Raw genomic sequence first — 18186 nt, 5'->3', positions numbered from 1 at the left:
GTAGTTGAATTGATTTTTTTTACTGGATAATGACGTAACCATAAAATTTCTTGAGAAACTTGCTGTTGATTGAGCCAATTTTTAATCCACCTTGATCAACAATCTTGTATGCACCATTTTTGTAAACTTCTTTGACAATGTAAGGTCCATCCCATTTAGGTGTGAACTTATTTTCTGTATGCCTCATTGTGATGATCGGTTTCAGCAAGTACTAGATCACCAACCTGAAAGGAGCGAGGTTTAACGTGCTTATCAAAAGCTTTAGACATTCTCACTTGGTAACATTTCAATGCTTGTTGAGTTTCTAACCGCTTTTCATCAAGTGCTTCTAACTCTTGCAGATGTAACTTGACATTGTCTTTGGTAGTCATCCCCTCTTGCCCTGCAATTCTTAACGATGAGATTTCTCTTTCAAGGAAAAGGACAACCTCTACACCGTAAACAAGCGAATATGGTGTAACCCCTGTAGGAGTGCAATGAGTGGTTCGATATGCCCACAATGCTTCACTGATTCTTTCTTGCCAATCCTTCTTTGACTTGGAGACAATTTTCTTCAGATGATTGCATAAAGTTTTACTGAATGCTTCTGCGAGGCCATTCGCAGCTGTGTTGTACATAGATGACTTGTATTGCTTGAACTTGAATTTTTTACATAATTTGTCTATCATGCTATTGGAGAATTGTCTTCCATTATCTATCACGATCCAATGAGAAATACCGTATTGATAGATAATATGGGTACGAATAAAGTTTGCCATGTTCTCTTTCTTGGCCTCTCTCAATGGAATTGCCTCAGCCCACTTTGAGAAATAATTTGTTGCTGCAAGGATATAAGAATGTCTTGCTGATGATTTTGGTGTAATAGTGCTAACTAGATCAAGTCCTCAAGCCTCGAACGGCCAAGAAGCCACAGTTGGATGTAGAGGCCTAAAGGTTGATGTATGAAGTTTTCATGGTATTAACAAGCTTCACGCTTCTTTGCATAGTCCATTGAGTCTTGAACCATCTTAGGCCAATAATAACCCATTCTTCTAAACTGAAATTGAAGCTTTGGTCCCAATTGATGTGCTCCATAAACGCTTGCATGTGCTTCCTTTAGAGCTTTTATTGACTCTTCCTTTCCCAGACATTGAAGGAAGAGCCCTTCAAGAGAACGACGATATAAGGTTCCCTTGTAATAAATGAAGTGTGCAGCCCTTCTTCGTACCTAAGTTTTATGACGAGAATCCTTTGGAAGCATTCCATGTTCAAGATACTCTATGATAGGTTGACGCCAATCTTCTTCATCAATCAAATGAGATGTTGTTACATTTTCTTCTTGACATTCAGATAAAATGGGAGGCATAATCCACCGTTGACAAAGTAGTATATTCAGAGCTACGTCATCCGACATCGTCAAGGCAATGGCCAAATTTGCAAATGCGTCTGCTCTTTTGTTTTCTGTTATAGGGACATGCTCCAGCATCACATTGTCAAACCTTTCCATTGATTGTAGAGCATAGGCGAAGTATGAATTTAAGTCTCAATGTTTCACATCATAATGAAGCGAGAGCTGATTGATTATCAAGTTTGAATCACCATAAATTTCTATGAATGACACGTCGATCTCTAATGCCATTTGAAGGCCAACTATTAAGGCCTGATATTCAGCCACATTGTTTGAGCACAGTTCAGCAAGCACAAAGCTATAAGGCAACATATGTTTCTCAGGAGAAATGAAAACGATGCTTGCCCCTGCGCCACTTCTTCGCACTGCGCCATCAAAATACATAGTTCAAGGTTCCATAATTTCCATGAAGAAAACTTCATCGTCTGGCAAGTCTTCACATAACTTTCAATCTGAAGGAATTGGGTGGTCTGCTAGAAAGTCTGCCAGTGTTTGTCCTTTTATCGCCTTTTGGAAAATATAGACAATGTCGTATTACTGGAGTAGAACCGCTCATTTGGCTAAGCATCCAGAGATAATTAGCCTAGACAGAACATACTTTATAGGATCCGCCTTTCCTATTAGATGAACTGTGAACGCCTGCATATAATGCCTCAACTTATCGATAGCAAAGAAAAGTGCAAGGCACATTTTCTCAATGGGAGAATGGTTAACTTTGGCCCCAACTAAGGTTATGCTTAGATAGTAGAGAGCACGTTCCTTTCCCTTCTGCTCTCTTGCGCCAACAATGCATCTAGAGACCTTTCCTGTGTAGTAATGTACAATATTACTGGCTTGCCAGGTACTAGAGCTCCTCATACTAGGGGATTAAGTAAGTATTTCTTTATACGATCAAAAGCATTCTTACAAGCCTCATCCCAAACAAAATTTTCTCCTTTTCTCATCAACTTTTAAAAAGGTCGACACCGACCGGCCATGTTGGAGATGAACCTTCGAATGTAAGCTAATCGTCCCTGAAGACTTCTTAGGTTATGCAAAATCTTTGGCCTTGGCATCTTCTGAATGACATCAATCTTGGACTGGTCTATCACAATCCCCCAGTGTCTTACAATGAAGCCAAGAAACTTTCCTGAAGTCACACCGAACGCGCATTTGAGAGGGTTTATCCTCAGCTGATATTTTTGCAAGCGATCGAACACAACTTTTAGATCCTTCAAATGGTCCTATCGTCTTTTGGATCGAGGTCATCAACATAGCACTCGACATACTTATGTAGCATATCGTTAAACACTATTTGCATAGCACGTTAATAAGTGGTGCCATCATTTTCAATCCAAAGGGCATCACCTTGTAACAATATATTTCCTTCGGAGTCCGGAAAGCTGACATTTCTTCATTTGAAAGAGCCATTCGTATTTGGTTATATCCGGACGACTCATCCATAAAGGACAGTGCCTCGTGTCCAATAGTTGCATCAACCATGATTTCTGTGATGGGCAAAGGAAAATCATCTTTAAGGAATGCATTATTCAAGGCAAAGGTTTACCTCTTTCAGCTCATCTACGGTAGATTGGCCACCATCCTCTAAACTCTGTGGAGCATCTACCTCAAGAATGGTGATGTGATGACATGAGGTTTCACCTTCTCCTTGTTATGAATCTTCCTTTTCTGGATTAGTTAGAGTAACATCATGTCTTTTCACCTTCAAGGAACCTTGACTTGTATTGAGAGTAACAAAAGTTTTTCTTTTCATTTGGGAAGTAACATTGCTACGAATTTCTCTCTCTCCCTTTATCTCACAAGAAAACTCCTTACCATGGTAATTCTCAACGTCTGTATGCTTAATTCGGTGCTAAATTGACACGCGAGATGTTGGTTCCTTCTTTTTTGTATCTATGCTAGAACCATTCTTGACATGTGGGCCTTCATCCCCAATACGATTAAAAATTTGAGAATGGGGTGTTTGTACATTTTTCTTTTTGGCCACACTTAACCTTTCAACGGCTGATAGTCTTGTAGCCATCAAGGCCTGACATGTACCTTTCTCTTTTTAAAGATCGTAGTTAGCCTTTGCAGGGTCGATCGTTGGTTAAGGCTAGATGTTGATTGGTGTTCTTTCCTTTCTGTCTCTGTCATGCTTAGTATTTCAAATACTAGGGTGCGTGCAACGTGCGGTCTAAATTGGTCAAATGCTGAGGTTCTCTGACTGCCACCTTCTTTTTCTTCCATACTATCAACCTCCTCTACAGTTATATGATTACTGTCAACCACTTTTTCCTTCCCCTTTCTAGTTATACGGATGGGCTCTAGCGACTTGTATCTGAGTCTTTTTCTTGACACGAGTATAACATGTCCTTCCCGTAATAGCTTCTTTTGGATTGAGGAGAGCTCAGGTTGTTCGTGAATTTTCAAGCTTTTAAACTCAGTGTGATTTGTGAAGTCATAACCTGCTTTCGCCATCGATTTATAAGCCTTGGGATTGAACCCGTCTTTTGTCCACCTTTAAGGCAAGCTTGCTTCTGTCAGGTTTATCTTTATTTCTTGCTTAGTTATTTTGGTAAGCGGTGTAGTAAAGCTTTCTTTTAAGACTTAAATGTCACCAACTTTCAAGCCTTGTGGGGACTCTACAAATGGTGATTTGCATTTCTTGCGTCTCGATAGGGGAACATAGCGCAAAATCGATGGATTTGAAGTCTTTTCATCCATCAAGATCATACTTTTTGTGGTGCTCGTGGATGCCTCACCCTTTCCAAAGTTAAAGGTTCCTGTACTTTTTGTGCTTCTCTGCTTGCAAATGATTTTAACTGTAAATTATCTTCTCTGTTTACAAGAGGAATTTCTACAGGCACGACTTCTGGACTATTGTCATTCTTCAAATAAAACTTTGCATTTGCAAAGTTACTACTCCATTTCCATGAATCCAAGGACGACCGAGTAACAACTTATAAGTGGTCCTCGAGTCTATAATATCAAACAATGCTCTAGCCTTTAGGTCACCAATTATGAGTTCTAAGCGTATCATACCTATTACTCCTTGGTTGCCCTGGTTGAAACCTTAAATTACCAGTTTACTATTTGAGAGTTCATCCATTAAGATGCCTAATTGCCTCATAGTCGACTTTTGCATTATACTGACAGCTGATCCATTGTCAATGAGAATTCGGTCAACTCTCTGTTCTCGAACATATCCAGAAACATACAAGGGTCTATTATGAAGTTTAGATCCCAACAGTAAATCCTCATCTGAGAAGTCTATACACATATAATAAGGAGTACTCTCGTATGTCATAGTTGGAGCATTTGAACTTGATGCTGCTAAAGTCAACAATGCATTAACAAGGATGGTTTTGGTTTCTTGAGGAAGTGACAACAAATCATCCACATTGAACCTCGATTAATATTCACAACAAATCATCACATGATTAAGGACGTTAAGATTAATATTCATGCCATGTTATGATGTTATGTTATGCTACATGCTATTGATAGGGTGTTTTGTTAACTTTGTCTATTAGAGTCGTACCTGCCTAGGTGTTCTTCAGGATCACCATATTTTTATGACTGCGTAGTCCGACATGACCGCCAGTCTGGCATTGACATATACATGATTCGAGTGATTCGACGGGATCACTCGCAACCCGATTATCTTAGTGTTTCCTCTGGGTACACTACATACCAGTTTGTCGTAGGTTTTCATTTGGGATCACCGAAGACCAGTTATGTTCCTCCGGGATCACATGTTGCTCGTGTTCGGGAACGTGTCAGTTCTTGGGTACTTCTTTTTAGGACTCTAATGGGAAGTTGACAGACACCTAACGGGACTAGTAGTAGGTCCCTTACTGAGTATTTGTTTATACTCACTCTTTCTATGTTTAGTATTTCAGGCAAAGGTAAAGGTAGAGAAAAGCTGGCGAGTGACAGAGAAGGAACCGTGACATGCCATATGGGGACTCAGTTTTGCTTCCGCGTTTATGTATCAGTGTTTCAGTATTCCCTTTTCAATGAAAATTTAGCCTTCCCTCATTTCAGAAAGTGTCTATTGTTATTGTTTCTTTTTAGTAATGACCTCAGCTTAGTATAAAAAGTTGGGTCATTACAATGAAGATATAGCTTATAGATGTTGCTATAAAAACATTTGATAGCGTTTTTCATTATAGCTATAATAAGTTTATATAGCTTAAATAGTGTGCTATCTTTAATGTACAATATCCTTTTCTCAACGCATATACAATAGCCTTTTTTCAACGCTATAATATACTATTTACAACTATAATAATGTTATTTAATCATTTTCAATTATTATAATAATTATAATAACCTTTTGATAGCATTTCGTTTTTGGTTATATAAATCTTTATATAATTGTTAACTTATGGCTATAAAAGAAGTAACTTTGTTTTCAAAAATAATTTTTGATTTAATTAGCTTTTGATAAATTTTAGTTAAAGTACTCAACTTTAGCACACATAAATACTTTGTAGCACAATAAAAATAACAACTTCCATTCATAATCTATTAAAATTACAAAATAGAGTATTCAATAATTTACTTAAATAAAGTTGTGGTCTAAATGATACAAAGGTAGATAAAGTATTTAGTGAATGTACCACAACACAAGATAACCCTCAAAATACAAACAAAATTCACCAAGTGTTCAAGATTATATTATCATATAGGTATAAGCTACTGTCATCGTTGGATCTTTTTTCTTCTAGTAAGACACATTTCATTCACCTACATAAATTTATAAAACATATATCAATATGTGATTTTGTAATAGTGGATATTAATGAAACAAACATAGAAAATCTTTAACAAATGTAGATAAAAAAAAAAGATTAGAAGATAGCATGCCAATGGTCACTTTAGTTATTGAAATTGTCGTCTCGGCCAGAACTTGTTAAAGATTTGTCATGTCCATCACCCCTCAATTTTCCTTTCAATTATGAGAAAGAGAAAAAAAGGTTCATTATCAGAGATTGAAAAAGAATAATTAAGTTTTATTTTTAATGAGCACTAAATATGACCTCTGAGAGTAAATTAGATGTTCTGAAGGGATAGAGAGGGGCAAACAACCATTAGCATTATTGCAACTAACAACAATGCAACAACATGATGAGGTACACATGTTATATAAATTTCTACATAAAATTATAAATCTAAGAAATGAAATATCAACCTTAAACCATTTGAGTGAAAAGTTTTGACCATAATATGCAGTTGCATGTGCATATTTCCAATTGCTCCCACTAACAGAACCACCAATCATGGACATCATCTTTTCACAAGCCTAAGCAGCCAATAGCAAATCAGTATAATTATCTCCAACAAACATACTTTGTTCCTCAATGACCAAGTAGCGTCACACACAAATTCAATAAGGAATGGTTAGCACCTCAAAAAGTGTAGTCCGGTTGACTAAGAAAAGCAAAATAACATTATCACCAAAATCAAAAGCTTCATTGCTTCTTTAAGTTGCAAATACTCCTTGTTGTACAGATAACTCCAAATTCTTAAAGTTCCAACTTTTAACAATAAAGTACCTAATCTTTAAAAAATAAATAAGGTCATTTAGAGTGTTTAAAAGGTTCACGTGAGAGTAAAATTTTTTAATTTTCATTTGCTTTGCAGAGTTATATTAAAAATGAGTAACCATGTCTTTATCAGAAGATGAATGGAAAAGGTTACAAAACTGAAAAGGATACCTCCTTGTTGATTGAGTTTTACAGAAAACTGTTCAATTTGTCATAAGTGACAAAGGGAGAATAGTCACAAAATTTTTAGAGACTCCATTAACTTCAAGTATTAAAGCAAACTAAATCAAAATGGTATTTATGAAGTTCTAGTCCACATTGAGAAGTTCAACATTTAACATACTATAGTTCTTCAATAGTATCACTCCTCGCTGACCAAAAATCACAGCAAATGCCTCAATCAATTACCAGCTTGCTCATTAAATAGTATTTGGATAAATCTCACATATCACAATCACATATGACTGAACAGGTTTCCATCCTATATTAACAATTGCAGCAACAAAGAACTAAAAGAAAATCAAAGAGAACCATAAATGTCAAAAGAACCCAAAACTCAATAACATATGTTAGGCACCCGTTCACCTACCTTGTTTATAGATACATTTTCCATAAAAATACAAACCAGCTCTTTTGCAAGCACAACGAACCGTAACTAAAACTTATCACTAATTGAATTCAAGAACAAAAAGCCTTTAAGCACCCGCTGAAAAGCGAAGTAACTTTGTTTAATTATACACTATAGAGAAATAGTATTTATAAGAAATTGCTACCAGAGAAACAACCACCCTTACTATGCTACCATCCCAAGCAACTGCAACAAAAGTTACAATGAAGCTATGTGTGTAAATATTAAGATAGAATATCCGTCAAATATAGTGATCGAACCCAAGCAACAATATAAGAATAAGAAGACGGTCAATGTTGAGGCAAAACTTTAACCAAAATCAATGAAAGAATAATGTAAGAATGTGAAATCAAATGCCAAAGACAGATAATCTAACAACTTGAACTTGAACAAATGAAGTATGAGGAAAAGAACAATAAATTTTCTATTCGCAAAGGCTATAAACCTCGAATTTGAGGCCAATATTCTCCCTATATGATTCCCCGAATTTCCAAGATTGGAAAGTTGACTATGGTTTGAACCTAGTTTTTTTTTTCGAAATAAACTCATTGAAACTTCAGTAAATCCAAGAGCATACTTTTATAACAGAGTCAAAAAGTATGCATAAAAATAATAATGAGGATGAATCATAGATAACCTGTGCATTTCATTGCAAAATATAATGTGAATGTGGAAAAGAACCTTCGTAGTCATAGATAACAAAACGTTATTGTACTTCGATTTCTCATTCTAATTCAATTTCACCAAATCAAATAAAATCAGTAATGTAACGCCCCGAAAAATAAGATAATTTAGGAGATATTATCTTAGTTTTATTTAATTAGATTTGATTTATTAGGCGTTATTTTGAAATCATTTAATGAGAATTATTTGATTTATGTGGGAATTGAAATTAATTAAATATTTGTTGGATGAATATTTAATTAATTAGAGGTTTTGGCATGTGGTGTTTGTTGAGTTTTTGATTAAATGGTAGGTTAAGAGTTCTGGATTTTTAGTGTTGTTGAAGTTGAATTTAATTAAATAATTATGGATGTTATTTAATTAAATTGTGGGGTGGAAAGTTTGTTGGAGATTTAATAATTATATGTATATGTGGAAATATATATATAATTATTATGTTAAAAGAAAAGATAATTATATTTGTTGGAATATAATTATTTAAGGAAAAGATAATTGTATTTTAGAGAAAGATAAATAATAATTAATTATTATAGAAGATAATTAATTATTCTGCAGAAAGATAAATCTTTATTATGGAGTGAAGTTGTTATAGTTGGGTTAAGATAATTTATGTTGGAAGTTAGAAGTGATTTATTGGAAAAGATTTGATTGATTAAATTAATTGAGGATTTAAGTTAATTTGAGATTTTGGAGGGAAAAGTTAGTTTTGGTGGAATTGGATTTAATTGAGTATATATATATATATATATATATATATATATATATATATATATATATATATATATATATATATATATATATATATATATATATATATATATATATGAATATATATATATATATATATAATATATATATATATATATATATATATATATATATATATAATATATATATATATATATATATATATATTCATATATATATATATTTAATTAATAAATTGGTAAAGTGAAGTTAATTATGATGAAATATAATTATATTTGTTTGGAATAGAAGAAAATCCATGAGGAGAGAGATGGTTGATTTTGATTGGATAAAAAAGATATATATTTATTTAAAAGAGAGAATAATGGTTTAAATAAATATATATGTTTATCGTAGATTTTGGTGAGAAAAAAAATAATAATAAAGAAGTATTATTATTATTATTAATGATTATAAATGTCTAAGATTTTGTGCATTTAAGGCATTTATTTAGGAAAGATAAAGAAAATAAAGATATATATGTATATATTTGGTATTATATATATATATCCTAAAAGGAAAAGAAAATAATAATAATAAATATTATTGTTATTATTTGGGTCTATAAATACCATTGGAATGCTTAAGTTAGAAAATAAAGGAAAAAGAATAAGGTCATTCATCTTCTTCTCTAAGATAACCTTCTGCCGCCGTCGCCCCACCAATTTTCGTTATGATTGGTCCCTTTGGCAAAACTTGAAGAATTGATGAATTTTCTCATCAAGGTTTAGATAATTTTTCAACCTCCATTTGGTCAAGTTTGGTAAGCCAAGGTAATTAAATTAATAATTTATTAATTTAATTTTGGATCTAATTGGAGTTTCTTTAAAGGTTCAGTTGGTTAAATTTTTAGATTTAGTCTTAGATTTTTCCCAATTAAGGTTGAATTGGTTTCAACCTTAAATTTTGGATAAGTTAAATTGGAAAATTTTAGATACTAGCCATTGGTAAATTTTATTAATTTAGTTATTAATTTTCCCTTATTATTTATGATCTACTTTAATTGGGAAATTACTGTCAGCAAAGAAATATTTTTAGACAATCTCAAGGTAAGAGATTCTACTACTAGACCTTTGAACTGAATTTAAGAGACTGCATGTATTTACGATTATGCATTGATGGTAGTTAAGATGCATAATGCGATGCTATAGATGATGATTGTTATTGTGTTGATGATGACGACTGATTATATGAATGACGATGATGACTGGTATGTTTATGATGTTTATGATACATGATATATTAGTCACATAAATAAAGACGTTATGATTAATATTCATGTTATGTTATGATGTTTATGATGATGTTACATGCTTGGATTGTGGTGTGTCTGTTAACTTTGTTTGTGAAACTTTTTACCTCACCTGTATTGTGGTCCTATCTGTGGGGTCACTCGCACGACTAGGGGTGTTCCTTCGGGATCACTCGCACGATTTAGGGGTGTTCATAAGGTCTCATTCACTCAGTTGTGCTCATTGGACACACAACGTTATGATTATGTTTCTAACAGAAAGTTAACAGATCACCTAGCGGGACTAGCAGTGGGTCCCTTACTGAGTATATGTATATACTCACTCTTTCCTATGTTTAATATTTCAGGCTAAGGTAAAGAACTTAAGAAGCTGGCGAGCGACAGCGAGGGATCCGTGGCATGCCATATGGGGACACAGTTCAACTTCCGCACTCATTTATATGTTTTTTTAGTATTTTTAAATTTTAACCATTTTACTTAAAGATTTTATTCTATTTATTTTTTTTAGTTCTTTAAAATTGTTAGAACTCGCGGGTCACGTTTTCAAATTATTTTTGTTAATTTTGAAAATCTTATGTTTTTTGTGAACATTTTGATATTAATTTTATAAAGATTTTAGTTATCCTCTTTTCAAAAAAATGTCTTTTGATGTTTATCTTTTTAGTAATGACCTTAACTTAGTTTAAAAGTCTGGGTCGTTACAAGTAACATAATAAAAAAGAACCTAGGGATTGAGAAAATGAAAGAAATAAAAAATTGTTTGTGTTTACTGTTTAGTATTTGATTAGAATTTTCAATGGTTTCAATAAGATGAGAACTATGAACAAAATTAAGTACAAATTTCAAAAACAATCCTTTAATTAACACTTCACTACTTCACTTTGTTTGTTTAAATATAGAAGTTAGTTTGCATAATTTTATTTCCAAAAATCAATCAACTCTTACTTCAAATTGCCCAAATGAATGAAACACTCTCAACTGGTCGAAAGGTTCCTGTTGTCAGAATTAAGTGACAGATACAGCCTTTAAAATGGTTCAATTCCCTAGAGCACTTGGTTAATTTTTTATGGCATTGAGTTTATAATATGTCCTTTGCAAAAGGAAACTATATATTGAAACTTGTAATCCAAATTTTTACATTTACGTTTCTTTCATACATCTTATAAGTCTATATGTAACATCCAAATACTATACATTTACAAATATTTCTTGTGAGAGAGTTTTGAACTTTAAAAGTGTAGAATACATATTTAATACTATCAGGCCAAGTGTAAAATACAGATTATTATTATCAAGATTGATAATAATAATAAAAAAGAAAAGAAAATAAACAAGGAATGTTAAACAAATTTTGTCGAAAAATTTTGGTTTCTTGAGAAAGAAAGAGAAAAGGAGAGAAAATAAGAGAAGTAGAAGTAGAGAGAAACCTTGATATCACAAGCTTCGTCAAGAACTTGAGAAGGTTTTCTTCTTCTACAGGAAGTTGGTCGGCAGCCATGGAAGTGAAACAGAGAGAGAGAGAGAGAGAGAGAGAGAGAGATTTCAGTTTTGGCTTCTTGTTTCTCTTTATAGATTGACGTGGATGAAGAAAGGAAGAAGAAGACTAACCTCGAAGAACCTTAAGCGAAACCCTTGTAGACGATGGTGGTGCCAGAGCTTCAGCGTTGGCAATTGGATAATGACCTCGACGTTGTCGTCTGTTGAACGACAGTCGTGTGAGACGGAACGTGGGTGCGTATCGCAACAAAAGAGATGAAAGCGTCGTCTCATCATTTTGGTTGCATGGGTGGTCTGCTTGAGCAAAAGAGAAAAAGCGTGAAAGACTCCAAAGGAGGAAAATATTGGGTGGGATAAATTTTTCTATTTCCCACTTTTTTTTTTCTTTTTCTTTTCAATAGCCCAATTTAAAATGGGCTATCCTTAAAGGCTATTAAAAAACCTATTTCTTGTAGTGTGTAAGCATTGCTTGCAATAGAAAATTTGGATGCAACTTCTTTGATGCCATTAATTTGCTTTTAGATTTGGATGACGAGAGAGAGATGAGAGGTAGAGAGGTCCCACCGGACGTTCCAATTTGTTCACACGAGATTTTTGAAAAAAATTTGGTTCATGGAGTTGAACTTGTGTTGATGTTATATTTATGTTGATTTGATGCGATGTGGTTTGATCTCTAGAATTTTGATCCTCTGATTCTCTCTTGGTTTGATGCTTACACTTGATTTGAGGAAACGGAGCACGTGATGTTGTTGAAGTTTGAGTTTTGGAAGAAAGCTTCGATCTTCAAAGGGTCTTCAATCTTCGAGCGTAGTCGACTTCAAGAGTTGGGAAGTCTTCTAGCTCTGGGGAGAATTCTCTCTAGACCTTCTGGAGTTCAAAATTTTTTTTCACATGATAAACACGTGTCATCATTAGAATTGTCTAATTTGTCTTTAAATTTAATTTGGGACATATGTCAATTTAATTGTTATAATAAATAACGTGACAATTTGTAATTGATTCCAAAATTTCTTATTTAGCAAGCTATAAAATTGTTTTTAATCATTTTCCACTCTTGTGTGATTGAAGAATATTTTTGTGTAAATATTTTCACGCTTTGTACTATTTTTTTTTAAGAAAAACTCAAATATAAAACTATTTCTATAGGGAATTTTTGTTTTTTTCCAGCGTGAGATTGTCTTTCATTTTTCAATAATTCTAAAGCTAATCTTTAGTAATTTAAATTCACACTGCAATTCCTTGGTTCCATCATCTTCTTCATTATTCAACTTTCTGAGCACGGACGTTTCTGCAACTATTGGCAACTGCATTTTGATCAGTGACGACAAGCATTTCTTCCTAATCAATAATAAGGTATTCTCCTTTTTTTACCCTTCTTCTCCTTCTTCTATTTCTTCTTTAGGGTTCTGATTATTTCATCCTTCTTTATTTTGTCTCTCCTTCTTCTCTTTTAGGTTTTACATTTTTAGTTATGTTCCTTTTTTTTTTTTTGTCCTTATTTAATCAAATTTAAGAGCTAAAATTTGAGTGATAGGCATGGGAATTAAAGTGATTTTGGTGGATTATTTTCTTCTTTCTTCTAAATTTCTGTTTTGAATATTTTAAATAAATTTTAGGTTTTACTTAATCAGTAAAGGCATTAAAATAAAGTGATTTTAGCGGATTAATTTGAATTTAGTATATGTCATATATTTCTATCACTGATTTACAGTGTTATGGAGTTTTGCATTTTTCTCCGTCTTCTTTGTTCTTTTTTGTTTCTTTTTTGTTTTTTCGAAGATGTACATAATATTAGTTCTTCCTTATTTTCAATTTGTTTTTGTACTGTGATGATATTTTTAATTTGTTTTTACTTGACACATATAAGGCGTCAACTATACAACATTACTTGACACAGAAAAGGTGAACTTTGATGGATTACTTGACGTTAATACAGTGTCAAGTAAACGTATACTTGATGGTTTTTTAGTGTCAAGTAAATGGATACTTGACGGTGGTTTAGTGTCAAGTAAACGTATACTTGACAGTGTTTTAGTGTCACGTAGACGTATACTTGATGGTTTTTAAGGGTCAAGTATACTTATACTTGACGGTGTTGTAGTGTCAAGTATACGTTGTAACGACCCAACTCTTTATACTAAGCTGAGGTCGTTACTAAAAAGAAACAATGACAAGAGACACTTTTTGAAACGAGGGAAGACTAAATTTTCATTAAAAAAGGAATATTAAAACACTGAAACATAAACGCGGAAGCAAAACTGAGTCCCCATATGGCATGTCACGGATCCTTCTCTGTCGCTCGCCAGCTTTCCTCTACCTTTACCTTCGCCTGAAATGTTAAACATAGAAAGAGTGAGTATAAACATATACTCAGTAAGTGACCTACTACTAGTCCCGCTAGGTGTCTGTTAACTTCCCATTAGAGTCCTGAAAATGGTACCCAATCTCTGGCACGTTCCCGAACACGTGCAACATGCGCTCCCGTAGGAACGAAAATCTGGTCTTCGGTGTCCCGGGGGAGCACCTAGGACATGCTGGTCTGTAGTGAACCCGAGGGTAACACTAAGACAATCGGGATGCGAGGACCCCGTCGAATCACTCGAATCATATCTATATCCATGCTAGACTGGCGTCCCGTCGGACCACACAGTCCTAAATAGGTGGTGATCCCGAAGGACACCCATGCAGGTACGACTCTAATAGACAAAGTTAACAGAACACCCTATCCATAGCATGTAGCATAACATAACATCATAATATGGCATGAGTATTAATCTTAACGTCCTTAATCATGTGATTAATATATCATGCATTAACAATCATCAACAGTCATCAACAACATACTACCGGTCATTAACATAACATCAGTCATCATCATCAATCATCAACATAATAATCTCAGTCATCATCATCAACATCAACTATCATCATAATCTCAGTATAATCATTATCCTCAAATTATGCATCTTAGCTACCATCAATGCATAATCATAATTACATGCGGTCTCTTGAATTCAGTTCGAAGGTCTAGTAGGAGAATCTCTTACCTGGAGATTTTAGCCAAACAAAGGTACTCCTTAGTTGACAGTAAAATTCTCCAATTAACTTGATCCTAATCATAAAAGGAACACTTAGTATCTTAATTAATGAAATTGGCAATTGACTAACACCCAAAAATTCTCCCAAATTAATTAACTTTCTAAAAATTGGGTTGAAACCAATTCAACCTTGATTGGGAAAAATCCAAGATTTAGATCTTAAAAAAGTTTAGCCAATTGAACCTTTAAAGAAACCTCAAATAGATCCAAAATTAAATTAATAAAATATTAATTTAATTTCATTAGCTTACCAAGGTTACTCAGATGGAGGTTGGAAAATCCTCTTATTCTTGATGAAAAATTCATCACTTTAAATCCTCAAGCTTCCAAAGAGACCAATCTTAACTTTAACTGAGGCGGCGACAGCAGAGGGTTATCTTAGAGAAGAAGATAAAGAACCTTTTTCTTTTTCCTTTATTTCCATCTTAAGCATTCTAATGCTATTTATAGACTCACATAATAACAATAATAATAATTATTATTATTATTTCCTTTTCCTTTTCCTTTTAGGATATATATATATATATATATATGTATGTATAATACCAAAAAAATATACATATATCTTTATTCCCATTATCTTTCCTAAATCAATGCCTTAATCTTAGGCATTTATAACTATTAGTAATAATAATAATACTTCTTTATTATTATTATTTTTCTCTCACCAAAATCTACAATAAATATATATATTTATTTAAACCATTATTCTCTCTTATAAATAAATATATATCTTTTTCGTCCAATCAAATCAACCATTTCTCTCCTTATGGATTATCTTCTTTTCCAAACAAATATAATTATATTCCATCATATAATTAACTTCACTTCTCCATATTATTAATTAAATATATATATCCATATATATATACTCAATTAATTACAATTCCACCAAAACTAACTTTTCCCTCCAAAATCTCAAATTAACTTAAATCCTCAATTCTTTTAATCAATCAAATCTTTTCCAATAAATCACTTATAACTTCCAACATGAATTATCTTAACCCAACCATTACAACTTCACTCCATAAACAATATTTATCTTTCTGCAGAATAATTAATTATTTCTCAAAATAATTAATTATTATTTATCTTTCTCCAAAATAATTAATTATCTTCTACAATAATTAATTATTATTTATCTTTCTCCAAAATAATTAATTATCTTCCACAATAATTAATTATTATTTATCTTTCTCCAAAATAATTAATTATCTTCCACAATAATTAATTATTGTTTATCTTTCTCCAAAGTAATTATCCTTTTACAAATAATTATATTTTCCCAAAATATAATTATTTTACTTTTTCTCCTTTAATAAATATCCTTTCCCCAAAATACAACTATCTTTTCCTTAAATAATTATATTTCAACAAATATAATTATCTTTTCCTTTAACATAATAATTATATATATATTTCCACATATACATATAATTATTCAATCTCCAACAAACTTTCCACCCCACAATTAAATAACATCCATAATTATTTAATTAACTTCAAGTTCAACAACACTAAAAATCCACAACTTTACTTAATCCTCTTAACCTACCATTTAATCAAAAACTTAACAAACACCACATGCTAAAACCTCTAATTAATTAAATATTCATCCAAGAAATATTTAATTAATTTCAATTCCCACCTAAATCAAATAATTCTCATTAAATGGATTCAAAATAACGCCCAATAAATTATCTTAATTTTTGGGGCGTTACAATCTTCCCTCCTTTAACAACTTTCGTCCTCGAAAGTTCTAATCTTTGAACAGCTTGGGATACTTGGCTCTCACGTCTTAATTAATAACAAATTCTACCAATTTCCAAAATCTTTAATTAAATATACACACCCATGTATATATATTTAATTAATCCAACACAAAACAACTGAATATATTCCTTAACTTTGAAGTCCACTTAATGTAATACTCATAATAAGTTCCTTAAATTTATGGGGCGTTACATACGTATACTTGACGGTTTTTTAGTGTCAAGTAATCAGACTATACTTGACAGTCGATTACTTGACGCTTTTAAAAACGTATAGTAAACGTTTACTTGACACTGTCTTAACGTCAAGTAATCCGATTTTTGTAGTAGTGTGTGAAGATGTAGGCATTGAAAATTTATCTATGGGAAGATGTAGGCATTGAAAATTTATCTATTCGACAATGATAGAATTCTATCACTTTCTATTTGTTGTTTATTGTGTGAAAATACAGTGAGCTAAAATTAGTTTTGAATAGGATTATATCACTTTCTATCTTTGATAGACAATGATAAATCTTTGACACAATAATAAGTTTCTATCACATTCTATAAGTTTTCTTTTGTGTGAAAATGAATTGACTTAAAATTAGTTTACAATAGGACTCTATGGTTTTCTGTCACTGATAGACAATGATAGATCTCTATCACTTGATAGTAGTGATAGACAAGGATAGATCACTATCACTTTTTATAAATGATTGAGATAACTATAGTCATATCTTACTCCAGTTAGCGCGCTTTTTATATAATGTTTTTTTTTTGGTATATTTGTAAGTGTTGATTTCTTTTTCAACTTTCATTTATTAGGTTCGTTCGATCAACAACATTAAATACAATGTAATAGTTGGTGATAAACAATTCATAAAGCAACTGAACTTGGGATCTTGTCCCCGTTGAGTTTGGAATTTCCATTAACATAGATACTTATGCTTATGCTTTTTTCTATTGTTATGCAAGAGCATTGTTGTCAACATATAGGGATTGTGTTCGACCTGCTGGAATTCATTCAAATTGAAGAGAACAATATCTTTATATCAATAAAATGAAACCAATGTCTTTGTTTATATTCATCCTTAAATTGAAACATAAGTTTGTATGAATTTAAACATATGAAATACAAATTTACGCACACTGATATACAGTAATATCTTTCTATCATTAATAAACATTGATACATTTTTATTAGTTTCTATTATTGATAGATCCGTTGATAGAGATAAATACCAATGTCTATCAATGTTACACTAATATATGAGTGTCTATCATCCTAAAATCACCATATATTTCATGTAATTTTAGATTGTAGCATTCATATAAAAGTCCATTGTCACTGTTATCTTTGATATACATTGGTACCTTTCTATCACTCTCTATCCCAAATGACACTGATATGTTCTTATAAGTTTCTATAACTAGTAGATATTTATAGAAATATATCAATGTATAAGCAAGTTTCAAAACTCACAAAATATGAAGTTTATTGTCACCATAGCCGGGATTTACTATTCTAAAAGCAAGTTCCAAGATCAAGATTGGAAGTATCAATTTGAGATGAATATGTCAATCCTAAGCTGAAGGTTGGACCAA

The 18186-nt window shown here is 32.3% G+C and overlaps 1 protein-coding gene and 1 long non-coding RNA gene across 2 annotated transcripts; one reads left to right on the top strand and one right to left on the bottom strand.

Moving 5' to 3' along the window:
• Nucleotides 1-167: 167 nt before the first annotated feature.
• LOC127150659 (uncharacterized) lies at nt 168-617 on the bottom strand. Its single transcript, XM_051089161.1, has one exon. The coding sequence runs from the start codon at nt 615-617 to the stop codon at nt 168-170; it is 450 nt and encodes a 149-aa protein (XP_050945118.1).
• A 12349-nt stretch (nt 618-12966) lies between these two features.
• Nucleotides 12967-17742, top strand: LOC127150588 (uncharacterized). Its single transcript, XR_007823005.1, has 2 exons — nt 12967-13082; nt 17407-17742. It is a non-coding gene; the product is annotated as an uncharacterized LOC127150588 (long non-coding RNA).
• Nucleotides 17743-18186: the final 444 nt, after the last annotated feature.

This window comes from Cucumis melo, chromosome 8 (assembly GCF_025177605.1).
Source record: "Cucumis melo cultivar AY chromosome 8, USDA_Cmelo_AY_1.0, whole genome shotgun sequence".
NCBI classification, from domain to species: domain Eukaryota; kingdom Viridiplantae; phylum Streptophyta; class Magnoliopsida; order Cucurbitales; family Cucurbitaceae; genus Cucumis; species Cucumis melo.
The sequence above is the reverse complement of the archived record's forward strand: the minus strand, read 5'-3'. Positions and strand labels throughout refer to the sequence as shown.